This window comes from Raphanus sativus, chromosome 9, assembly GCF_000801105.2.
Source record: "Raphanus sativus cultivar WK10039 chromosome 9, ASM80110v3, whole genome shotgun sequence".
In the NCBI taxonomy this organism is placed as follows: domain Eukaryota; kingdom Viridiplantae; phylum Streptophyta; class Magnoliopsida; order Brassicales; family Brassicaceae; genus Raphanus; species Raphanus sativus.
The window spans coordinates 36864841-36890043 of record NC_079519.1 but is presented as its reverse complement, the minus strand read 5'-3'; the positions used below and the strand labels follow the sequence as shown (position 1 = coordinate 36890043).

The following is a 25203-nucleotide window of genomic DNA, read 5'->3' as shown; positions in this document are numbered from 1 at the left end:
GGTGGAGAAAATCATCGGTGATTTTCTCGAGGAGAAATTTCATAAATTGGCGTCGAATTGCTATATAGATCCATTTACTCGGTGCAAACTTATAACGCAAAAAAAAACATATTCACCATCAGCTTAAAATAGTTACCTTCTTGAAGACGTATGTGCTCGTGGATTATTAACTTGCTTCACAAGCGCCATTGCCTTTTGAGATCGAATCCACAACACCCAACAAAATTGCAATGTAAAACCTTACCTCTTCTTTAGTCTTTACAACCAAATCAAGTAAGATGATTTAAACCTAATAGGTAAATATATAGAAACAAGTATCTAATTGTAACCAAATCACCAACTGTAATCTTTTTTAATGATATAATCTAAAACAGTATTGTTACAACAGCCCCACTATTAAGTATACAAACTTTTTTTACCACTTTTAACTGTACACTTTTGCAAAACCAAAGCATAGGTAAATTATCAAAGCGGTTTTGATTGGTGAACTAAACGACTTGTGTTTTGTAACATAAACATAATGAGCTTAAACAATGTGTCATTTCTCACGTCATTTGATGTCTATACGATGAACATTGAAATACATTAATTACCTTTTCTCAAAAAAAAAAAAAATATAGTTAAAACATTGAACTTTTACATATCTATATTATTATTTGCATTTTTTTTATTTCGAATTCTCACATTAAAAATATAGAGTGGGTAAAATCATTATTACACTTATTGAATGATTAAATTTATTATTAGATTATAAATTAGTATAATAAAAATTAGCCATAAATAAAAACGATTTTTATCTATTAAATCAGTCAATTCAATAAATTTTAGCCAAAATAAAAATGTGTTTTAAAAATAAAAAGACAGTTTATATACATTTTGTGTTGTTATCCAAAAATAAAATGTATTTTAAAACCACCCTCCATGACAATGACTATCGATTGATCGTGTCCCAAAAGATTAAAAAAGAGTAATATTGATTGATCATCACCACAAGTCATTGATTGATTATAAATTAAATATAATAAAAATAATTATAAGAGAAATACATTTTTTATTTATTAAATCAGATAATTCATTAAAATTAGCAAAAATAAAAATGTGTTTTAAAAATGACAAGATAATTTATATATATATTATTATTTTGTGTTGTTATCAGAAAAAAATATATTTTAAAACCACCCTGCAGACAATCGATTGAAAAAAAAAATATTTTAAAACCGGGAAAAAAAAAGAGTAATATTGATTGATCATCATCAAAAGAATCTACTGCAAGTCATAGTACTAGATCTCTTTCTCCTCTCTGTAGACAACCTATTAATTACTCTCACGAAACAGACGATGTGGTAGACATAGAAGACAAGAGTTTTCTTCGTTTGTAGTTAGCTTTAAAGCAAGCCTGTCTTAACCTCTTCGTCGTATCCCTAAACTCCAAATCAGGAAACTCCTCAATCATTTTCTTCTCCGCCTCCAAAATCTCCAAAGCGTTCATTAGATTACTCCTGTTCGTTTCTCCCTTCATCTTCCCTAAGTGATCCTTTCATTAAAGACCATAAAATATAACTTTAACCCTAGTACATGCATAAACAAGCCCATTGATTGTATATAAATTCATGTGTGTGTGTTTGACTGAGTGCACCTTGAGGTTAGTGATGATGCCGTCAATGCTCGTAAGCTTACGGTGAGGCCATCGAGAAAAACCCAACTCACGACATCTCTTCTTCAAGAGTGTTACTCCAACATCAAGCTCCTTAGCTGCTTCAGTTATTGGCATCTTGAAGTATGGTTTCATATCTTCCCTGGAATAACTCTGTATCAATCTATCTTTTGTATATCTCCTCTTCTGCCTTGTTGTCTCCTTTGTTGTGCTATTGCCATCATGCAATATTATCTCCATCGCTGGTTCGACATGATTATTCAAATTACTAGCATTTCCATTCCACAACAATTCACTAAACACATCTGCTACACGACAAAAGATTAGTATAAAAATCCAAGCATGCATGTATGTACGTACGTATATACATATATGAAATAATATAATTATACCTTGAGACAAAGTAGAGATGGCTTCAAGATCAACTGAAGCCATAGACATATGATCATCACCAGCAGGAAAACAAGTAGAGATGGGTTCAAGATTAATGCTGTCTTGTAAAGCAAACCATGCTTCATTTTGATAATCCTCAAAAGGGTTAATGAACGAACTGCAAAAACTCAAACAACGAAAAAAGCAGATTAGATTAACTTCCAACGTAAACAAATCAATTATTTCGACCTTTTATTAGTTTATGGTGTAACACCCTCATGACTTACTTGTAATCGAAGGGAAGTGATTGATCGAGTAATGAGGATAAGTTTTCTTCTTGAAGGAATGATTCATAGTCGAATGACTCTGACCAGCTCCACAGAAGTTTATCATCAGCCATTTTAATTGAGAGGAGATAGATATTACATTTAGCAACGTTACAAGTGTTTGGAAGAAGACGAACCGTGTGCCTGTATATATATATATATGTATTTGGAATGTATAAACACTTCAACTTAATTATGTGTATAGATAGAGAAGTAGGAAGAGGAGTGGGTAGTGGTGTATTTGTTTCTCGGAGATGGTGAGCCGTCGTAAATCATTAGATGTTTTCTGTAAGTTACAAGAAAGATAATAATAGCCGACTAATAGAGAAATTACTGTAGAAATTAATGATTATAGTCGATTATTTTGGATAATAGGGAAAAGGTATCTAGTTAAATGCTAATTATATCTACTAATAATAGACCCTAAGTTGTAAACGTTCGAGGATTGATTATGCTTACGTTCCCAATCCCATCACATGCAATGCGAGTTCATCATATCTTTTGCTTGTTCCTCATCTCTCAAAATCTTTTCATTTTCTCAAAAGTGATCATGAAAATCATCTATCTTCAAGCACGCATATATGTGTATATAAGATCGTATTTAGTTTTTATTAAGATATAAATTTTAGTTAGATAAGCAAATAAAGATAACGTTCTGTATAGTTAATTATCTTTTGTGTTCAGCCCTATATATACATCGCAATACAAGATATAGATTAATACTACACAAATGATCTGCTAGACTGGTAAAATATTTAATTTCACCGTTGGTTAACTTTTAAGTGTCAAGCTGCCTGAAGCAATTTGCCGTTGCTCTTCTCATCCCTTCTGGTTAACTTCGGAGTTGTCCTGATCACTTTGACCTTAAATGCTGCCTGACAAAGAACCAAACCGGATTTTCTCAGAACCAAAAAGTCTGGTTTAAACTAAACCAAGATTTGATAATAAGTGGTGTCTCTTAGTCTTACCTTCTTGTCTGAACCAAACTCGATGATATCAGAAGGTCTAAACCGCGCAGGTAAGTTTGGTGTCACTCTATATCTTCTTCCTAAGTTACTGGTTAACAATATTGTTTAGATCAGAACCTTCACAGACTCAGAAAGAGATAAAACCAAAGCTCTGTCGACTTACTCGGTCACATAGGTTCCATGGTCGCTTCGAAGATCCATCAAGAAGAAAGCTCCATCTTTGTATATTACACGTGCATGCATCTTCGATACCTAAACCAAAGATTTGACAGTGTTTTTTAAGCTCCTTCACTAGTTTGGTTCTTATCAGATACATAGTTTTCTATATATACCTGAGGGGAAGGGATCACAATGTGAGTTCCAGGAACATCTTGGTCTGGTTTACTTCTTCTGCAATCAAAAAGAGTTTCACCAACTTCTAAGAACTCTAGCTAAGACATTGATGAGCGAGTTTTTGTTTCCCCATACCCGATAATGCAAGGTTGATCCTTATCTTTGGTTAGGCGTAATGTTTCAGAAACGCTACACTTGTTACCATGTGGAATTAGATACCACTCTCCATTTATAGTACGTTCAAGAGCCTCGTCGTCTTCAAACCACTCACGAAGTCGGTCATCAGCCTTTTCAAAACCAAAGATATTAAAATCACCAAATTGGGTTTGTTCAAGTGCGAATGGAGAAAAGAAAGAAAGAAACATATACTTTGTCAGTGAGTCTGCAACTAGGTGACCTTCCTTCCAGTTTTTCACTGCAAAAATGCATGAGTTACTCAAATCAAAACACTTTGAGGTGTGTGTAGATAGATGAATACAGAGAGAAATAAGATCTAACCTGTTACCACCAAGGACCCAGTCAAGCATCAAAGGCATAGTCATGTCCATGAAGAATCTTCCACCAATTATTCCGGGATGTGGTACTCTAAACTTGGCCAAGAACTAACAAACACACACAGTTATGACAATTGGCTTATTACACAACATTATGCATATCTAATCATTGAAAACTATTAAAAAAAGAACTACTCACAGAGAGAGGACCAAGCCCAACACCCAAGTATGCTTTGTAAGTTGAAGCCATAATTGCAGCCATTCTCGCCATTCCATGTATAATAGCCACTCTGACTCTTCTAGATTCTTCGTATCTATTAGACCAATTCAAACATCATGTTCTTTTAGTACTTATTAAACTTAAAAAAGGTGTGTCTTTAGTTTTATACCTTTTCAAAGAGGAAACAATATCAACAGGCTTATTAGTTGCAACACTCTGTTTCCACGCTTCTTCAAGCTCCAATGCTAATTGATAACTATCCTCAATGGCCATGCATCCACCTTGCCCCATATTTGGTTGCATTGCATGAATAGAATCCCCAAGCAGCGTTACACGCCCTTTACCCCAAGTAAAACTAGGAGTTCTATCATATATATCTCTTCTCAGAATCGCTTCCTCCTCTGTTGCATGCAGTAAGTCCAGCACATTGTCGCACCAACCTTCAAATATTTCAAACAATCTTTTCTTCATACCTGCAGAAAATCAAAAGAAGCTTAATGTGATTTTCATACTAAATGAAAACCATAGAACAACCAATGCAGAGGTTATAATATATACCATTGGGAACATCAACACCACCAGCTGGTTCCTCGTGAAATGCATACCATTGCATTTTTCCACCACCAACATCCGAAGAAACAAAGTATTGCTTGTATCCCAAGAAAACCCGGTAGCTTTTTCAAGAGAGACAAAAAAAAACATCAGAAAAAAGAGATTCACCGTAAACAGAGAAGAGATTTTTTTTGACGTTTTGCTTTGAATGCAAGCAACATACCCAACAGACTCGATATCAGCCGGTATAAAATCTGCAATGCCGGTATAACAAGTGTAGCCTGAATAAGTAGCTTCACTTCGACCGAACAAGTTACTCCTCACCTATACACAAAAACAATAATACACAATCTTTAACTTTTATCCTAAGCTATTCGTCAAACTCCTTTAACTTAAAAAACATACTTTAGACCAGATGCCATCTGCACCCACAAGCAGATCACCTTCGTAGCGTTGTCCATTCTCCAGCACCACAGTTACCTAAACCAATAAAGCCTTCATTACAACTTCTTCTTAAACACACACATTTTAACCAATCAAAATAGTTATAAAGTAAAAAACACCAATAGGGTCAAGAAGTCACCTTGTTTCCAGAGTCTTTAAAATCAACAACATTACTCTCGTTTCTAATCACATCTTCTCCAACCGCACGTGCTAAGATCTGCTGCAGAGTCATTCTGCTAATCACACGAGTCACAGGAAGTCCCCTTGACACCGCTGGTGTGAAAGTATCAAACTTGGTATACCTGACAACAATGAAATCAAAGGATATTACTTCAAGTAAAAGACAACAACTTTACAAACTCTTCGACATCAAAATTACTCATACCAAGTACCAGAGACACCGTCGACGAGGCCGTTAATCCGATCACCGGTGATACAACCAGCCTCCATAACTTCTTCAGCAACAGGAACATCAATAGCTTCCAAAGCAGCCAAAGCGTTGCTCTGTATCTGAATCGGACCTCTGTACTGTCCTTCTCCTCTTATAGCGCTCAGATCCTTCTCGAACACCAACACATCGAACCCTTTCTTCTTCGCCGCTAGAGCAAACACCAGTCCTCCGATTCCACCTCCCGCCACCAGAACCCTCGGTTTCTTCCTCTTCTTCTGCTCCTCCACCGACAAAGTCTCCGCCTTTACTCCGACCAAACTCCGACGACGGCTCCTTAATTTTCCGGTAAAGGATGGTGAGTCTGAGTAGAACTGAATAGAGACGGGAGTGAACACATGGGTCCTCGCGAAATCAAGCTTTGTCGGAGATTGATTGATTGAATAGCAAAACAGAGTTGAACTCATTTCGATCGACGATCAATTTTTGTTTCTTGTCTGAAGAAGACGAGAGAGACAGAAGTTATTTGAAGGGAGGAGGAGTTAGGCAAAATGATGACAGGTGGCAACAAGACAGCTTCACTCTGCCTAATTAAATCGGTGCGGATGTTGACACCTGTTTCCCCTACCCCACTAGAATTTCTTGAATAAAACTTTATATGAACGTGACGTTGTACTAGCTTGCCTGGTTCCTTTTTACGGATTGTGATCGGATAAAATATTCTATTTTTGTGATTTTTATATCATAGTCAATTAAGTTATTTTTGTTCGTCCTTTGTTGGGCCAAATATAAGGCCCATTTACGCTAAGACTTGAGACCATTATAAGCTCTCATCTTATGGCCACATCTCTATGAATTTGAAAAACAAAAGAAGGGCTCAATCTTGTGACATTCACGTAATCTTGAGGTGTATGATTCGATATCCCGGGGAGTATTATCCCCAAAGCCCTAGCAAGCTTTAACAACCATCCTTCTTTGTACTCTGATCCTTTCTCAGTAGCAATCGTGAAACTTCTTATAAACTCCAACACTGCATTGTACATCCTCCTTATAATCCCCCACAACGAGAAATACTTCTCGTCCGATTCATCTCTCAAAACCTATAAAAAACATTACAAGAAAATCAGAGATCATTTAATGTAACAATGAAGTATGATATGCTTTAATAAGATACCTTTGGTTGATAGTGTCGGTCATAGTAGATGCAAGTATACCAAAGTGTTTGAACATCAAATCTTTATCATCGTATGGTAATCTCGGGACAATGTCGTTATTATAAACAAATCTATAGTACTTTACATCATTTTCTTCTAATTTCTTCTCCATAAACTCACCAAACGTTGAATCTCCAACCCTAGGTTGTCCATATGTATAAACACCTTGAAGCCTCTCTAACAACTCGGTCTCATCGTGCATCACCAGCACAGCTGCGAACAATATCGCGAGAGCTCCTCCTAAGCTATGACCAGTCAGAACAAATTTAGTATGTTCGTCCTGAGCTATCAAAGCTTTCAAGGAATCTCTTATAGAGTAGTATGCTAAAGGGGACAGTCGGTTAGGGTTTGGGAGAGGTTTCTTTGGCCAACTGCAATTGTTTTGAAGCCCTAGAGCTTTCATGAAACCACCATGGATCCTCCCAATGTTTGGGAGCTCGTACCATGTAATGTCGAAATCTGAACACCAATCTTCAGAGTCAAAAGGCTCTGTGCCTCTAAACGCAACCACAACCGTTTTCTCTTGATCAGTAGACATCATAAAAGCTTGTGTTGTTTCCTTTTCTTGATACTCTAAACAATAAAACAAATAGTCAATACACAAACACTTTACACAATGGATTCTAATGAATATACACACCGTTCCAATAGTCATTGAGGCCTAAGTACTTCATACTCCAGTGGTTTTCGACGACGTATTTAATACGAGCCGAGTTTTCATATGCAAGCTTTGAAGACATAATGGACAATGCAGCATAGTACAAATCTCCATCTTCACGACTTTTGGTCTTGTCTAAACTTATTCTCCTATCTAAATGTCCAATGAATGATAGGTAATTCTCTGACGTCGTTTTCGGCATCACTACTTCTCCTGCATATATTTTTCAAAACGATGTAAATACATATGTAGATTCCCACATTTTATAAGAAAAATGAATCTAGGGTACAATATATAGAGGACATGTAACCATTTATCCATTGCAAAATGTTTTACTCATCGCAAATGTTTTTTTTTTAGTGATAATTTATAAATAGAAAAATAAATGAGATATAGTTAAGACCTCGGAGGAAGAAACCGGAGAAGGAGTTATGGGAGAGGAAGTTCAAGGAGAATTCCAAGGCGGAGCCAACGAGAGCTAAAGGCTCTGAGAGGAAATGAAGAAGCTTGAGGAGGACAAGAGAGACGAAGATAAGCCATCGACGTCGGAATCTGTGCTCTTTGGTTTCAGAGCTATTGACTAATCTCCGCTTCTCAATATCGTTGGAGAATAAGAGACGGAGAAGTTCTAATGGCCTGAGCTCTTCGGGTCTAAGAATGAGATATCCTCTAGGAAACCCTTCGTCTTCGTCGCTGCTAATCATGTTGATTTAATTCGTGTGTGTCGTATTGTAATGCAAATGCAATTAGATATGTAACATATAAACCTATATATGTTATATATACGTGTGGTGTTTATGATAAGGATTAGAATGGATAGTATTGTAGATTTGGAATACTTGGAGTTGTGGGGAACGAGATTTTGATTTATTTACTTTTGTAAAGGTGATCTATACCTTTGGTTTTGGAATATAAATTGTTTCACGTGTGGGTTGATGATCGTAATTATGCATGAAAATGAGGAAACTTCTCTAACGAACCTTATTTTCAAATGATATTTGCGACAATATTCATCATATATATTATAAGTTTAAGATCATCTTTATTAGGTAAATTTATTAGATATATATAATTAATGTAACCACTTTATTTTGAATCATTATTTGTCTGCATACCAAAAGCCAAAAAATAATATATACATTCGTAATCCAATTATATGATAATGAGTATATATGGATGCATTTTAGTTATAATATATATGATCATTGTCAAATCTATACACGAAAATGAGAAATATTCAGATATATACATATCATCAGAATATATATATTATCTTATATCCTATTTTGTTTTTCATATGTCATGTGCACCGGCAAAAATAGAGACGAGTACATTCAACATAGCACAAAGAGACGTAGGTTCAAGGGAGTCAAAGAATGCTCCAAAATCACAAACCAAAAATTATAATAATACAGAGATGAATAAGAAAACTATATAAAACGAAATTAAATGAAATTAGATCCGCATTCCCATCACCTACCCATTTTAAAAGCATACCATTATAAAAACTTAAATATTTATCAACCCACCTATTTGCTTGTCCCCATAATTCTTCCCCCCCCCCCCCCCCCCCATCTTTACTCTCTCTTTTTTTATTGCAAATTACTTTTTTTGGTAAAGTTGTTGCAAATTACTTAAAAAAGTACATCGCATTTTCACCAAAAAAGTACATCTCGTTTTCGTTTTAGGATATCCTATCAGTCTATTGCGTTCTAGATTTTGACTCTTGTTTGCATCTCGACGCATTTTTTAAACCACAACTAATCGTGTACAATTTAGTTGGATCTTACTATCATATTGTAACTTTTACAATACCGTTAATTTGACATCTTAACATTTTACCAAAAAGTACCGTTAATTCGACAAAATCTCGAATATTTAATTTTCTCATCTTAATTTGTGCATCACCTTTAAGTTTCCATGTATTTGATAGAAAATACGGTATATATTGCACAGTACCGTATTAACAAAGACGGGTGCATGAACTCTATCTTGTTACGGAGAACATGAGAATTTATCCGAAATTTAAAAGAGAGATAGAGAAAAAGGAAAAAGAATTGAAGAGAAGATAATAAAAACAAAAATCTAAAAAAAAATTCAATATTCCAAAGAGAAAACAAAAGAAGTAAGAAAAGGTAAGATGATAGGATTGTGTCAGAAGAATACAGAGCACTTGCCCAAGAAGATATTATAAGAAAATGTCTATATAAATCGAATTTCAAAGGATATTGCAATGATCAGAGACTCTGTGTGGTGATGTTGGGACCTTTGTAGGATATCTCACGTGGGACAATCTTTCTTTTTTTGACATCAATAACCAAAAAACAATGTAACTTCTCTGGAGTTAACGTGTTAGTTTTTTTTTTTTGAAAAGAAAGTTGACGTGTTAGTTGTTTACTAGAATGTGTGAAAATAATTGGATTGATTGAATTCAATTAATAATATAAATCGGGTTGTTAGTGGAGCAAGGAGCATAGATGATGCTTGGGACATGAACACGATTGTCTTGATACCTTGCCTTGGGAGGCAAACTATCTCAGTTTTCGTATCGTACCAAACTGTTTTAAATAAACAAATTAATAAGATATTTTTTTTGTTTCCAATATTTAAATATGTTATTGTAATATACTTAGTTAGTGGCCACCCTAAAACTAGTACTTAATCGGAGTTCTTGATATATAGAAATAGTTTGTGTCCCTTAACAAGCGCATTTGGAAGAGTCCAGTATCCGAAATGTCCACAATTCTCTCATTCTACCAGTTGCAACTGGAATGCTATTTTATGATTGGAATCATGTAGAATTAGTCATTTGTGAAAATTCTATTACAGTTTTACCAGTTAAATGAAGGGAAAACAGTATACATATACATTATCCGGAATATACGGTTGATAAATAAAGTTATCCTATATAGAATAGAACTTAATACATATTGGTAATTTATTTGTTTTTTGGTCAAGTTGGTAATATATTTGTATTTCCTCCTCTTTGGTGGGAATGATATCGGCGTCTCAGCTGAAGCAGATGATGATTCTTTGTTTTTATTATTTGAGCATAAATTAAATTGTTTGGCTGATAATCACTAAAATCAAGGACTTGACGCATTTCATATGGACTGAAAAGCATGCCAGAAAGTAAAGTCAGTGGCGGTAGGAAGAGAAACTAAATAAAAATCTGAAAAGAAACTAAATAAAACATCCCTCTCTGAAACAAAAGAAGGAGTAAAATTGAATAAATAAAAATATCAAGTTGATCTCTGATCAGTTTTGAGAACCGTGCCATATGCTAAGGCTCAATGTCAACTGTGATCCGATTAATCAATCATCATTTATTCCATTATGCAAGTAACTAAAATAAGGGAAAATGGTTTATTCCCCTACGAACTAGTTGTACTTGGCTTTTTCACACACGAACTTTTAAGCCATGCCAAAAACCACACGAACAACGAAAATATTGTTTATTCCCTTATGAACTAATTATTTTCAGCTTTTTCACACACAAAATTTTAAACTTTGCCAAAAACCACATGAACTAAACTATTTTTTGAATTACATACACAAACTATCAATTTTAAGCTAATTCCCCTAAAATCGTAAATTTTTTGTGTATGTAAGCCGGCTATTTTAAGCCGGTTTAATTTGGCAAAAAATTGATAGTTTAAAATTGATAATTTGTGTATGTAATTCAAAAAATAGCGTAGTTCATGTGGTTTTTGGCAAAGTTTAAAAATTTATGTGTGAAAAAGCTGGAAATAATTAATTCACAAGAGAATAATCAATATTTTCGTTGTTCGTGTAGTTTTTGGCATGGCTTAAAAGTTCGTGTATGAAAAAGCCGGGAACAACTAGTTCGTAGGAGAATAAGCCATTTTACCAACTAAAATACATACTAGTAACTTTACTATTATGTTAACCATTTTCGTTGCAAGTATGAATGTATTAATTTATATTTAACCAGAAAATCATACAAAATAAGATAGTGCTTCCTGGATTCCGAGTCTCTGTCTCTGACATATCACATATCTCGCGTGGCTGTAGGGTAACAATGGTGGAAAATAGAATTCTTGATTTATTGTACTGGTTGGAGCTGGTTCATGCACCTTGTTGGATTGTAACGTAACTAAACTCAGTCGATGTAAGATACGTACCTCCCCATGCAAGATAAGTTACTAGTTACCGTAATTCCTACATGTACTTATGCACACAAGCTTTTCCATAGCTTCTCTTACCAACCGAACAAAATCTCTGGGAACTAATAGCTCGTTTTGTATAAAATCATAATTATGGTTTCTTTTCTAAAATGTCCAAGACTTAAGCATTAGTTAAATATATATGCACATTGAGAGTTGAAAATATGAAAATTTCCATTAGATTTATATATATGTAGTATAAGTTAAAAGAAGGGGATGGGCCACAAGTTGCTATATAAATCATTCCACTTCTTGTTGTAATAACATACTTGAGTTTTGATTGGGCAGTAGTACCATTGCCATTTCTCACACATACCGTCTCTTTTTCTCATCATCAATCATCTAAAAAAAAAGAAACCTAAATTTCATTTTTGTAAGCTTTACTCAGTTTCTCTCCATACCAATTTCAACAGCTTCTCCATCTCTCTCCATGGATTCTGACATAATAAACATGATGATGCAGCACATGGAGAAGCTTCCTGAGTTCTATAATACTAATGCCTCTCTCATCGACCACAACAACAACACCTACCCTTTTCTGTTCAACCCAAACCATAACCATTCTGACTCAATGACCCACGAACCCCGTTTCCGGTACGGTTCTGGTTTACACGCTAACCCAGCTTGCTCTTCCATTACACACGACAAAATAAACAATATGAGCAACAACAATAGCACAAACATGGCAGCGATGCGAGAGATGATCTTTAGAATCGCCATGATGCAACCGATACATATAGATCCTGAGGCTGTAAAGCCACCTAAGAGGAGGAACGTCAGGATATCTAAAGATCCACAGAGTGTGGCTGCTCGGCACCGAAGGGAGAGGATAAGCGAGAAGATTCGGATTCTGCAACGGCTTGTTCCTGGTGGAACCAAGATGGATACAGCTTCGATGCTCGACGAGGCTATTCACTATGTGAAGTTTCTAAAGAAACAAGTGCAGTCGCTGGAGGAGCAAACAGTGGTTAACAGCGGAGGAGTGGTTATGAAAGGGTGTGGAGCAATGGGGACTACTCATCAGATGGTGGCCAATGCACATATTCTTAGATGATGATGATTTAAATATATTATCATATTGGTGTCTGAGAAAAATGATTCTTGGGAGGGTGAACTTAATCTATAAAAAGTTAAGTTAAGAGTCGTTTCACTTTCGGTGTTCCTGCTTAGATAATCTTGGTGATGGTTCTAATATCAAACTCTCCATGGTTTTGGAGTGGGTTGTAAATTAGGAACTACTATACCATCATCGCATCTTTGTTAATGAAATAATTTTAAGCATTAATGATAAATGTTTTCAGCTTTCAGCCCTGTGTGTGACATTTTGTTTAACAATTGCTAAATATATGTATTCTTATTCACTAAATCTAACTGTTCAATACAAGAATTGAGTTCTTGTCAAACTAAAAAGAGAACATTCCTTATATCACTAGAAGTCCTTAATGTTTCCTCTCTAGTTAATTTATATTTAGTTTGACAATATTATTAAATCTATGGATGGATTGATAACGGTCTTTTCTCATACTTGTGAGGATTACTATCTTTACCAGCTTTTTGGTCAGCGCTATCTTTGTAAAAGTATTTAAAACAGTCTCAGCTATGGCAAAGGCCAATTATACCGAGCAAGAGCGTACAAAATGTTCTATACCAAATAAATCATAAAGAAAGCCCAACCCATTAATCTCCCATGAATCAGAACGATGATCCAACGGTTAACAAATAATCTAACATCTCTGATCTAATTTCCGACACCCATAAAACCCTCACAAAGCTCGAGGTCCATAAATGGCGCATTAATCAAAACCCAATCACCTCTTCGCATGTGACTTGCTAATTACCACTCTCTTCTTCTATTATTAATTTTCTTCTTCTTTCATCGCTTTCGTCTCCAACATCGCCATGGCAGCAGCTCCGTCTCTCACTCTCCTCATCACTCTCTCTCTTCTCTTCATTTCACTCCCAAGATCTGAACCTCTCCCTGAGAATCCATCCTTGATTCTTCTAGGCGACGGATTCGACTGGCCGATCTCTCACGGCGACGCATTCGACAACATCGACGGAGGAGAAAGCTTTGAAGATGCCGAGGAAGAAGATGTCGCAGATCGACGGTCGCTGTACTGGAAGAGGAAGAGATACTACATATCCTACGGTGCATTGTCGGCGAACAGAGTCCCGTGTCCTCCCAGATCTGGAAGATCGTACTACACTCACAACTGCTTCAGAGCTAGAGGTCAGGTTCATCCATACACTCGAGGCTGCTCCTCCATCACTCGATGCCGGAGATAGAAAAATGCATTTTCCAATCACGGACTCTGTTTGTGTTTGCTCGTTCGATTTCGATGTAACCGTGATTAATTACTTTTGTTAAATTAATTAAGCCCGCGTCATTTTTATTCGAGTGATGATATCTAATGTATTCAAAATTATGGTAATTATGTTGCCTAAAAAAGGTAATTATTTATGGTAATTATTTATTTATTTTGTCGGTGGGTAAATCGTTTGTTTCTGACTCTTCATGAACTTAATACGGGGATTCACATGGTAATTGGATCTATCTGACTCTGATAATGTTCCACCATTGTTTATTTTGATAAATTGTTTCAACGATCAAGATCACTGTTTCATAAGGTTTTAAGTGTTTTATCCTGACGTTGTTAAAAAAAAAAGTGTTTTGGTGAGTGAGAAAGCACAGCTGCTACAAACCAAAATTCCCAACTCACATTACTCTGTGCTGATACATGGCTAACTCTGTTAGCGGCGACTGTGCAAAGAAAACATGATTGGTCGACAATATGTTTATTTTGTTATAAGCTCTGTTCGTTTTATTATCGTTGCGTCAGCGGTGGCGTCAGAAAATTTTCAAACACGACAGAGAAGTTTAGTTGCAGCGTCAATATAAAATTGCCGCCGGCGATTGTCGTAACTAATGGTTTCCGTGTTTTCATGGCCGCTGATTTATTCCGCGTCTATTTTACTGGCCGTTGGTTGCCGCAGCGTCTGTGAAATCAGTTATCCCGTGCTTCACCTATTCGATGTATCCCGTCATTGAAGGCTTAGTTCTCTGACGCCACCGCTGACGCACAGCGATAATAAAACGAACGGGGCTATAACATGCCTTATTGAATAAAAACCTTACACAGACAATCGAAAATTAGGAGATAAAAAGAACACACACATCAATCGCGTAAAATCATTGACCAAATCATGAAGCAATGTCTACACACTCCAAAAACTCAGCATCACACAATAGTTTTACAACTACTTGAGACGGAAAATAACCTTGAAACTCAAGACCTCCTTCTTCAGCCCCTTGTAAAACCACTAGTTTCCCATCGCTATGTGGCGGTCCAGAACGTAAACCGATCGGTTTATCCCAACCAAAATCGTTTCCATACACATCAAACCGGGGACAGCTAGTAACAAGCAGAGTAGTGCTGACAGAAACCGGAATCTCAACATTCTTAACCCAGTTCTCTCCAAATGTTTTAACATTTTCATCGGTTTGTGACCTAACCATTTCGTTTATTCTCCGAGCCAACCAGCCTAAACCATGGTCCAGCATCTCCCCAACTTTAACGGTTACTATTCCGGTATGAACCAAGTTCCCGAAACAGTCTTCTTTTAGCTTTGGCTTTAGCCTCTGTCTCATGTCTATTGGCACTCTACAACGTGTCTCTTCTTCTCGGCTCATGCCACCGTGCTTAACCCTTGAACGCCATATGTGTCCTAAAACCGCCTGAAAAGAAGAGATCTCTCCATCTTCTTTGGACACAGCTTCATCGTTAGCTTTAGCTTTCAGTTTTAACACATTCTCCTTTGTAAGACGAAACACAATCTCCTGTAAAGTGTTTGATGTTGTCGAAGCACCGTGACTAGGCTGTTCTGTTTCAGGATCTGGAACTCGGATTGGATATTTTATTCGGTCAAGAAACCAACCTTTGAGGAAAAGATCCATGGGAGCAGATCCAAAACCTTTGAAGCAAATCTCCGACCATGCATTGATGAACTTCCAGATCGATTTGCCATCAGCAGCGGTATGATTATAGCCATAGCTGATAAACATCCCATCTTTTAATTCAGTTACTTGGACCATAAGTAAAGGGTTTGACACACCTTGGTAGTTCTTGATTCCAGTCGCGGGGAAGAAGAAATAACCGAGCAATCCATCTACAAAACCGGACTTAACCAGATCACTGATCGTGAGTGTTTTAGCTGCAGCGTGAATGAACTTTACACCACCCGAACCGGAACCATCATCATCGCAGCAGCTAATGAAATAGGAGACAGTGTTATCGTCTTGGTTGACTTCTTTGACAAGGCGACCAGCCAAAGGGTAAAAGTGATGGAGAGCAATAGAAAGTGAAGCCTTTAGCTTTGAGATGATTGTATCAATATTTGAATCGTCAGGTTTGTGAAAGAAGAGACCTCTTTGAGGATAACCAAAACGAAGACGTATGAGATCCCATGGAGTCAGACTGATCGTCTTCACACGATCTGATATTGATTGGTTAGCAATGTTTATGGGATGCACAATGCTCGTTGATTTCACCACCAAATCTTCCATCTCTTACTCTCCTTTTTTTTCTTCTTTTTGGTAGACGTTGTTATGATGGGGTCATTTTCCGAATCTTTGCACATGTTTGTATACATAGTCCCAGATTTAAATAAATTGCTAAACCCAATGATGTTGAACGCACATGCTACAAACAAGTTGTTTTTACTTTACTATTTTTTTTTATCAAAATGTTTACTTTACTATTTTTTTCATTTTTGTCATATTTTTTACATGATCATAGAACTTAGATTATTTTAATTGTCTTAGTAGCACTTTATCATAAAGTGCAACTAATGTTATATCACAATCAAGATTAAAAGTTTTATTTGTAAACACACACGTGGTTATTACAAAATGGCTCTACATGCAGCAATGCAGACGTTCGGATGCTAGATCTATCATTATCTTCTGTGTTCTCTCATCAATAACATTATTCATGAAATTTTCTAATGAAGTAGCACCTTGTGTGAGTGTGTGTGTGTCTCTCTCTCTCTATATATATAAAATGGATATATAAGTTGCATAAGATTCAACAGAAAGCTGAAGATAGACATAGACAAGATTTCTGACTATCAATCTGCAGTCTACAATACAAGAATCAAACTAGAATCTATTTCTAAGTCTTAAATCTCCATCATAATATTTTGAGAAGGGCCGAGCTGGGTTTTAGTAGCTTGTTGGTCCAATGGACCATTTTGTTATGAGCTACTGTGGCCCAATTATGGTTGTGCTCTACGGCACGAAACGTTAGTGTCCATAACTCCGCCGCAACTATTCGACTGAGAAAGACGAAAGGAAAAGAAAAAATGGCAAAAGCGAAGCAGCAGAAATCATCTAAGCCTAAGAAACAACCGCGTCAGGTGCGTCTCTCTCTCCTCCCAGTTACTATTCTTCCTGCCGTTTTGGATCTGTAATTTTTTTGATTCATCATAGGTGGAGAAGAAGAAGAAGAAGGAAGGAAAGGATTGTGATCTGTCACAGTTCCGTGCTCAACTTGACTCCTTAGGTCTTAAGATCATCCAAGTAACCGCCGACGGTAATTGCTTCTTCAGGTTTGGCTTCCTTTATTCATTACTTCTTCTCGATTGAAGACGAAAGCAAATCGTTATGATTGAAAATTCGACTTCGCAGGTCACTCGCGGATCAATTAGAAGGCAACGAGGATGAACACAGCAAGTACCGTAGCATGGTTGTACAGTACATAGTGGTAAGTGCCCCTGCCAACATTTCATCATACATATATTCTTTAGGCAATCCTGTAAAAATGTATATATAATTTTTTTAAACAGAAGAATCGTGAAATGTTTGAGCCTTTTATCGAAGACGATGTTCCGTTTGAGGATTACTGTAAAACAATGGATGATGATGGGACTTGGGCTGGGAATATGGAGTTACAAGCTGCTTCTCTTGTCACACGCAGTAACATTTGTATCCACAGGGTAATTAATAATAATGCTTATTCTCTCTGTTTGCTGTGTGAGAATCATACTTATATGGTTTGTGCATTGTCAGAGTATGTCACCTCGTTGGTATATACGCAACTTTGAAGATGCTAGAACCCGCATGATCCATCTGTAAGTTTCTTTATTCTGTTTCATGGATGATGGAGATGGTTTAATTTTACTCTCACTTGTTTAGGTCTTACCATGATGGGGAACATTATAATAGTGTGCGTTCCAAGGAAGATGCTTGTGGTGGACCCGCTAGGCCTGTTGTGATTGAGGTTTTTTACGTTAACACTTTATATCGTTGTGTGTTTATGGTGTAGATAATTTGATGCACTGTTCTAATAAATTCCAGCTTTTGTGAAAGGCTGATGCTAAAGTATCAGCAGCATCTAAACAAGCGAAAGCCACTGAGGGAAAGTCCAAGAACAGAAGTGATAAGTGTGATGTGGATGCTGGGGCTGTCAAAGTAGTCATGTTGGGTAGTTGTTGTAACAATGCTGAGAAAGCTGAACAGGTGATAGGCTGATACTTGGTTAATGTGTGCAAAAAGATATGATCAGAAGCCCTCTCTTATCTGGAATTATACTGCCTTTTTAGGTTCTAGTACAAGTAAACGGTGATGTGGATGCTGCGATAGAATTTTTGATAGCAGAACAAGGAATGGAGTCAATGATTGAAAATGATTCAGAAACTGCTTCTGCGGCAATGGAAAGCACCGAGCAACTCAGAGAAGCAATTGAGACGATCAGTGAGGATGAATCAGGCAGCTGCAGTAGTATAGAGACAGTCCTTGCCAAGTGCAGCTTGGATGATAAGGTTTGTTTGCTCTCTTAAACCATGAGAATAACTGATCTATAAATATTGATGTATGTGTTAACTGCAGAAGATCCCGAGGAATAAATCATGTCCATGTGGTTCGAAGAAGAAATACAAGTCCTGCTGCGGAACAGCAGCTGGGAGATCCTCTGTTAAACTGTTAGTGTAAGTTTCTTGATTCAGTTCTGTGAAAACACTCTCAAGACTTAACTAAAAGATGTGTATTTCTTCATAACTGAATGTAACAGGAGCCAAACAATGGAGTCGAAGAAGGGGAGAAAGAATCTGAGGAGAGGAACATCGAATGAAGTTGAAGCAAATGCACCAGATGTGGGTGCTCTTTGTATATAATGAAGTCTCACTCTCACACACACAGAAAAACATAAAGGTGATTAACTTTTTTGACTTGAGAAAGAACAGGAAATGTTTTTTTTTTCACCTAATAACTCCAGTTTGGTTGCTCCCTTCTTCAGGGGGAAAGAAGATGATCTTTTAAGCATGGATTCAGTATTTGACATAACAGCTTGCTCAGAGTCAAAGGTATGGGATTAGTTTTGAATTTTTGATTAGAGGATGATTACTCAAGGGTTTAGTTTTTGTTGTATGATTAAGTTACCGAAAGATTAAAAACCTTACAGAACTTATTTGCATACACATAAACACAGCCTAGAAGATAGCTCTTAAGATAACCCGATTTCTAAAAAGTATTTATCTACTTTTTGTGAACTGAAAGCTGTACTTTTCTGATTTTGGGTAGCTTTCTAATTTCCTTCATGTTTAATAATAACAACATACTATAACAAACATCAACAGTAGACGTACTAATATAATCCATGCGAGAGGAATGTTATGTATTTTTCCCCCTAGGAAGAAGGCAAAAAGCGCTGGCATAACTAAAACTCCTAGCACGATCTCAATAGGAAGTATGAAAAGAGAATGAAAAATACAATACATATACGATAATACATACTAACACGACATACTTTTCATTGGCCCCTGTCACATATCCATTATATACAGTTTTCTGAATATGACGTATGGTGAAGGAAAATTCAAGCTCCGATATATACAAGATAAAGAAAATTTGTTTAAAACATATATCTTAAAAAATTATAGCAGCAACGATAATTATTTATAATAATAGACTTGAAAAAGACAGAGCATAAAAAATCTAAATGGTGCCCACAGAACAAATAGAAATGGAGGACAAGACAAAAGACAACACACCCAAGTCCCCCATCGACCCAAAATCTTATCCATATATGTATTTCGTATGTATATAAATCACTTTATAAATTAACAGAAACCAAAAAAATCTGGACGTAATTAATAGAGATAGAGTATGTCAAGTTGCTTTTATATGATAAGCACGTAGGTCATACATTGTCTCGTTTTTATTATTCAACTTGATATCCCATCCTTTCGTTTTAATCCTCCTAACAATTCCCCATAGACTTTCATATTCAAAAAGAGTTGGCGTTTAATAAAGCACCACTATACTCTTTAAAAACCTTTATTTATCACTTATATAATATTGAACAAATATATTAGGAAGACTTGATGTTATCAACTTGTGTTATTTTCGAGAAAAGACAATAACAGTATAAATTAACAATAGTATAAATTAACAATAGGGCGAATTTCGTTAAATTATTAATGAGTGATAATATACATTTTGCATTATTAAGCAATAGCCTAAAGTTTCATAAATCGCAAATCCATGATAAATGACAAAAAGATACAGACAATTATAACTAAAACAAAACCTAAAATTTTAGACAATGCAAAAAAAAAAACATAAACGGCGCTAATGATCTTTGCAGGCGTGCATTAAGCAACCATCGCTCCAAATATTATAATTTTTCATTTCTTTTCCCAGTCTTAGTCATCGGAGCTTTCCGGGTCGGGTACCTTATTCAAGTCAACCCGTTCCAATAACCAGCCGCCACTTTTCAAACTCTTATCATCCTCTTCCAACTCACCGTTTTGATAATTCCGATGATATCTCTTGCTACTATCATCATCACTCTCTCTGCTCTGACCAAACACACGGTGGCGGTTATTTAGCACCGCCGTGCCCAAAGCGTCTACCTGAGCACCGACCTCCGTCGCTTTTTTCCTAATAGTATCTCCCGACATGTCCTCCTCGGAGAATTTCTCTCCGTTGAGAAGCTCAGGGAAGTTAAGCCTCGCCGTCGGTCCTCTGAGGTAGAAAACCGCCGTGTCGTAGGCTCTCGCCGCCGCCTCGGGAGTGGAGTAAGAGCCGAGCCAAAGCCTTGTCCGCTTGTTAGGCTCTCGAATCTCCGCAACCCATTTTCCCCACTTCCTCATCCTTATGCCCTTGTAAGGTCTCTCCCTCTTCCTCGTCGTCATGGCCACTGCCACGTCAGCTACTCCACCGCCGTCCATGGAGGATATTAATTCTTAAACCCTCCAAAGAGAGAGACTTTCGAGGTGGGTTTTGAGAATTTGACCGATTTGCTGAAGCGAGAGAGACGATGACAGAGAATAAATATGTCGGAGCAGAGAGAAAGAGAGGGAGGTTGCAGGTGGGTATTATGGTGGATATGGCGGTGAGAAAATTCCAAATTCACCGACAAAAGAAAAAAAAAGTAAAGAGAGAAGATAGTTGTATTTAGTTGGATTTAGCAGATAAAACTTGTCTTGGTGGTCGTGGATTCGTTTTGTAGTTATAGCATCAGCTAAAAGTATAAAATAAATAAATAAAGGAATGAATATTGGGCAGATGATGAAAGCTGTATCTTCTGTGTTAATTGTTGGTTTTATTAATGGAGCAGAAACTTTTTAAGAGGATAGGCGGAAGAAGAGGTGGTGGAGATGACATGCGCATATCAATATAATTATTGTTTGTCTCTTCTCTAATAAATATTTTTGTCTACGAATATATACCCTGTGTATGCTAAATTATTTTAATCAGATTCTGATAAATTTATACGAAAGATACTATCGACTTCCTGTCTGGATAGACAACATAAAGACTTTTTTCTTTTTTGATAGAAACTATTGGTTGATTCGGTCAGTCCTGGTATAAAAACGCATTTATTTACAGAGTAACAGAAGACGTAATCATGATTAATACATTATATACAATGTTACATATAAAACATGAAATTACAAATGGTGTAACAAGAAAAATAGGAGGCTAAAATCTACAGACGGTGAGGCATATGAATAGCATCTTCTATACGGTATACGGATGGTGGAGGAAGAAAGGTAGGTCGGTGGTCGGTGACTGTATACCTTAGATATTGACTTTGTGTGTACTCCATATTACGTCATGTATTGTGTTTATTGTCCCTTTTGTCCTTTTCATTCCTCCGTTATTTTCAGTTTTGTTCTTTTTTTCTCTCGTCCGTTAGGGTTAGTTTTGTTATTATTTTAGTTTCTTTGTATTTGGAATCCACGTAACACACAGTTACAAATAATAATTTTGTTTTATAATGATTACAACAGCAAACCAATAATATGATCAATAATATAGTAACATAACATACATAAATTAATCGATAAATTTTGAATTATCATATGCAGCAGGTGGGAGACTGATTATAATAGCAATATGTCGGCCCCGAAAGAACCGATCTTCCAGTAATTCTTTGATGTTATTTTCAGGAGTGTCGACTTGTATTTTCTTCATTTTAAATTTTATTTGGATAATGATCTTTATTCTTGTGGATTGATTATCCACGACGTATATGATGGTTTTGCTCTCTTGACTTGTTTTCTTCAGAATTTCGATAAATATTTTTGTGCCTCATAATTTTCCAAATATACTAGAAATGAAAAGTTTTTTTTATTTGCTCTTCGTTAGGTGGTTCTTTATAATATAAACGTCAGTGTACGTATTATAAATTTTCGATGATATAAAAACATTATTGTGTATTGCATTGGACAAGTAACAATTACAATACATTGAGGATTTCTTATTTATTAATTTGTGTTCCTTTCATAACAAATTTGATGCTCATTTGGAAATCCTTATACGCAAGAAAAAATTGAATAGCCTAAACAATATGAAAAATCTGCAAGGCAGAAATTGAGTGATATTTGGATTGTTCCCACGACTTTAGTTTAAATTTTAAATACGAACATTCACAAAAACAATAAGTTCACTAGGAAGTATAGTATTCGTAAGAAAGAAATACAATTTAATAATGAAACTTTAAGCTGTGACCCAGCTGGCACGTGAACATGGCGCCAATTACCATAGAAAAGCAAAGATATCAAATTATTTCCGTAGAGAATGGACCACTTCGTTTACATGTTTCTTTTCAAAATATCACTGTGCTTGATATCTTTGTTGTTATATTACCCGTTCGAAAACAATAATCAATCATACACATCGGAAAAATAGTAATGAGCCGGTGGTATCAAACTGAGACTCGTTAGATAGTTGTAAATTAGATATGGAGTTTTGTAGTGAGTGCGTTACTATCTAAGACACTTTTTTCTTTTTGTTTACATCATTAGACACATTCGGTTGGTGGGGCACTTTCAGTGAGCTCCAGACGCTTTTTAGACCAAAATGCCCTTTTACTCAGCAAAAAGAAACAACGAGTTTGGTTTTGAGTTTGGTTTTGATTCGTTGTATTTAGTTTAGTTAACATTTACTCTAATTAGTTTTTTTGGATAGTTGAGTTTAATTCGGAGCCACTAGATGACATCCAAAACAACAAAATCAAACCATTGAAATATATTAAAACTAAATATTTTTTTGTTAAAAAAAGGTTTTGTATCCCCCACCATATTTTAATGGTCATTATTACAAATTACAATGTATAAAATATATATTAGTATGTAAAATAAATTGTAATTTTTTTCATCTACATTTTGATATCCATAATGTATATACTTTTGGTAAAATTTATAATGTTTACATTTTGAGATCTATGTGGACAAGGTTTTGTGGACACTATTTTGTGGATACACATATTTCTATATATCACATGAAATTTTGTGGACATGGACACCATTTTTATCTTCTACATTTTAAAATCTATTTTAGTATATTTTAACAACTTGAATATGAGAAAACACATGAACACAAAAAAAAAATTGTGAAGTAAACGTTTGTGGACAAATGAAATATATGAACATATATAGTTGTGGATTGAGTAAAAATGTGGACATAGACACAATATCAACAAAAAAACATATCAACACACACCAAAAAAATTGTAGATTAATTATTTGTGGACATATATGTTGTGAATAAACTTTCCTTAAACCCTGAAGTCTCATCAAGACCTCAACTTTACTAGGATCCTCCCAAGTACTAGCGATCCTCCCAAGTACTAGCCATTCTCTGGTTAAACCCAATATGAAATCACCTAAACTCTGACTTAGCAATAATCAATCTATATATACATGTAGAGTAAGCGTAGACACATGTGGACATATAAGCGAGTAGTACATGCTTATAACCCTCCACCAAATTCTTTGTTCCGATCATATCCATATTTTATAAATAAAAGCTTACACTCCATATATGGAGGACTTGTTCAAGTAAAACAGAGTTGCCAAACAGGCTAGAAAAGCTGATGGCTTCAAAATGTAACAAGAATTCAAAACCAAATCCTAAAAATCTCATAGTGGAGTAAACGATGGGTACAAGAAAACACATCATCCTCATACTGAGATAGCGGGAGTGATTGGACCTATGAACTGCGACATAAACCAACTAGCTTTGACTCCATAAAAGAGGTCGCAAAGACCATACCTTTTAGAGAAGATTCAAAGAGAAGAAGCAAATAAAACATCTGGAATTTTCTTACAGTGTTTTGACATCAGTAGCGAGACCAGAAAAGCTGATGAAGACACCATTGTGGGTCTTGAAGATTCTCTAGAGATTGATGTTGATTGTCTGTAGCTGCACACCGATCCTACGATCACCCGCGATGGCAAAGCAGTTCTTCCCAACCATAGCCACAACGGCACTTTCATTGTACTCGAAGATCTAAACGGCACAATATCCATCGATTAGTCACCATCATAGAGAATCAAACATAAGACTCAACTTACCGGAGCATCGGAAACGAAGGTCTCTTCACCGGAGAATCGGAAACAAAGGTCTCTTCACCATAGCATTGGAAACAAAGGTCTCTTCACCGGAGCAGTCATATCAAAGTGAAGACTTTCTCTTATTGCCTCGTTGATGTGACCCGGGGAAATCGTCGAGTGTTGATATCAACTCGGTACATGAGACATGACGGCTCTGCTTCGCTGTAGTGGATTCAGCGCCGGTCGTCGACACGTCTCGATCCAATTCTTCTTCAGATCCGGCCATAGAAACTCGTTAGTAACATCTTCTCCATAAAGAAACGAGATTTGATAGTATTAACAGAAGAAGGCAAGAGTAAACTGCAAAAGTGAAATCAATCAACTTCTGGGAGAGGATGAAAAAGAATCACCTCAATTAGGGTTCAAAGTCCATAGAAGTGATTTTGAATTTTAATTTTGAGATAAGAGATAATGAGTAAACGATTTCTATTTTCTTATATTTTTAATTTTTTGTTTAGTTGGACAATTTGGTTTAGTTTGGAAAAAAAAAAGC

General features: G+C 36.1%; 8 protein-coding genes across 18 annotated transcripts; 3 read left to right on the top strand and 5 right to left on the bottom strand.

Annotated features, from left to right (window-relative positions):
- Positions 1-1324: 1324 nt before the first annotated feature.
- Positions 1325-1894, bottom strand: LOC108826444 (protein RKD3). The gene is made up of 2 exons (XM_056995033.1): positions 1637-1894; positions 1325-1534 (listed from the first exon to the last, which is right to left on the bottom strand). The coding sequence occupies exons 1-2, from the start codon at positions 1892-1894 to the stop codon at positions 1325-1327; spliced, it is 468 nt and encodes a 155-aa protein (XP_056851013.1).
- LOC108828240 (zeaxanthin epoxidase, chloroplastic) lies at positions 1772-6360 on the bottom strand. 6 transcript variants are annotated; one of them, XM_056995261.1, is made up of 16 exons: positions 5749-6360; positions 5503-5665; positions 5325-5399; positions 5143-5243; positions 4926-5041; positions 4537-4840; positions 4347-4461; positions 4152-4255; positions 4023-4068; positions 3789-3940; positions 3653-3710; positions 3484-3572; positions 3321-3408; positions 2314-2392; positions 2047-2213; positions 1772-1962 (listed from the first exon to the last, which is right to left on the bottom strand). In XM_056995261.1, the coding sequence occupies exons 1-16, from the start codon at positions 6216-6218 to the stop codon at positions 1915-1917; spliced, it is 2175 nt and encodes a 724-aa protein (XP_056851241.1). In that variant the 5' UTR covers positions 6219-6360; the 3' UTR covers positions 1772-1914. The 6 variants fall into 6 exon arrangements, with proteins under 6 accessions (XP_056851241.1, XP_056851242.1, XP_056851243.1 ...); XM_056995262.1 differs by having other exon boundaries at positions 1772-1959; XM_056995263.1 differs by having other exon boundaries at positions 2047-2204.
- Positions 6361-6459: 99 nt separating this feature from the next.
- LOC108828241 (triacylglycerol lipase OBL1) lies at positions 6460-8385 on the bottom strand. The gene is given in 5 exon segments (XM_018601864.2): positions 6460-6851; positions 6926-6961; positions 6964-7538; positions 7606-7836; positions 8027-8385. Coding segments are annotated over 5 exon segments (1413 nt in total). The 5' UTR covers positions 8328-8385; the 3' UTR covers positions 6460-6581.
- Positions 8386-12089: 3704 nt separating this feature from the next.
- Positions 12090-13146, top strand: LOC108826461 (transcription factor HEC1-like). The gene has a single exon (XM_018599842.2). The coding sequence runs from the start codon at positions 12241-12243 to the stop codon at positions 12862-12864; it is 624 nt and encodes a 207-aa protein (XP_018455344.1). The 5' UTR covers positions 12090-12240; the 3' UTR covers positions 12865-13146.
- Positions 13147-13578: 432 nt separating this feature from the next.
- LOC108825680 (protein RALF-like 34) lies at positions 13579-14288 on the top strand. Its single transcript, XM_018599011.2, has one exon. It carries the CDS (start codon positions 13710-13712, stop codon positions 14094-14096), a length of 387 nt encoding a protein of 128 aa, XP_018454513.1. The 5' UTR covers positions 13579-13709; the 3' UTR covers positions 14097-14288.
- A 120-nt stretch (positions 14289-14408) lies between these two features.
- Positions 14409-16447, bottom strand: LOC108826032 (protein ENHANCED PSEUDOMONAS SUSCEPTIBILITY 1-like). The gene has a single exon (XM_018599403.2). It carries the CDS (start codon positions 16372-16374, stop codon positions 15013-15015), a length of 1362 nt encoding a protein of 453 aa, XP_018454905.1. The 5' UTR covers positions 16375-16447; the 3' UTR covers positions 14409-15012.
- A 626-nt stretch (positions 16448-17073) lies between these two features.
- On the top strand, positions 17074-21661 carry LOC108828521 (OVARIAN TUMOR DOMAIN-containing deubiquitinating enzyme 7). Of its 6 annotated transcripts, XR_001945801.2 has the most exons (12): positions 17074-17225; positions 17299-17417; positions 17497-17572; positions 17655-17804; positions 17878-17939; positions 18004-18088; positions 18178-18327; positions 18411-18629; positions 18697-18794; positions 18878-19017; positions 19103-19169; positions 21428-21661. XR_001945801.2 is itself a non-coding variant. In XM_018602243.2 (11 exons), exons 1-10 carry the CDS (start codon positions 17172-17174, stop codon positions 18978-18980), a joined length of 1113 nt encoding a protein of 370 aa, XP_018457745.1. In that variant the 5' UTR covers positions 17074-17171; the 3' UTR covers positions 18981-19017; positions 19103-19273. The 6 variants fall into 6 exon arrangements, 5 of the variants coding, with proteins under 5 accessions (XP_018457745.1, XP_018457744.1, XP_018457743.1 ...); XM_018602243.2 differs by lacking the exon at positions 21428-21661 and having other exon boundaries at positions 17658-17804; positions 19103-19273; XM_018602242.2 differs by lacking the exon at positions 21428-21661 and having other exon boundaries at positions 18700-18794; positions 19103-19273.
- LOC108828523 (ethylene-responsive transcription factor ERF010) lies at positions 20261-21464 on the bottom strand. The gene has a single exon (XM_018602246.2). The coding sequence runs from the start codon at positions 21036-21038 to the stop codon at positions 20511-20513; it is 528 nt and encodes a 175-aa protein (XP_018457748.1). The 5' UTR covers positions 21039-21464; the 3' UTR covers positions 20261-20510.
- Positions 21662-25203: the final 3542 nt, after the last annotated feature.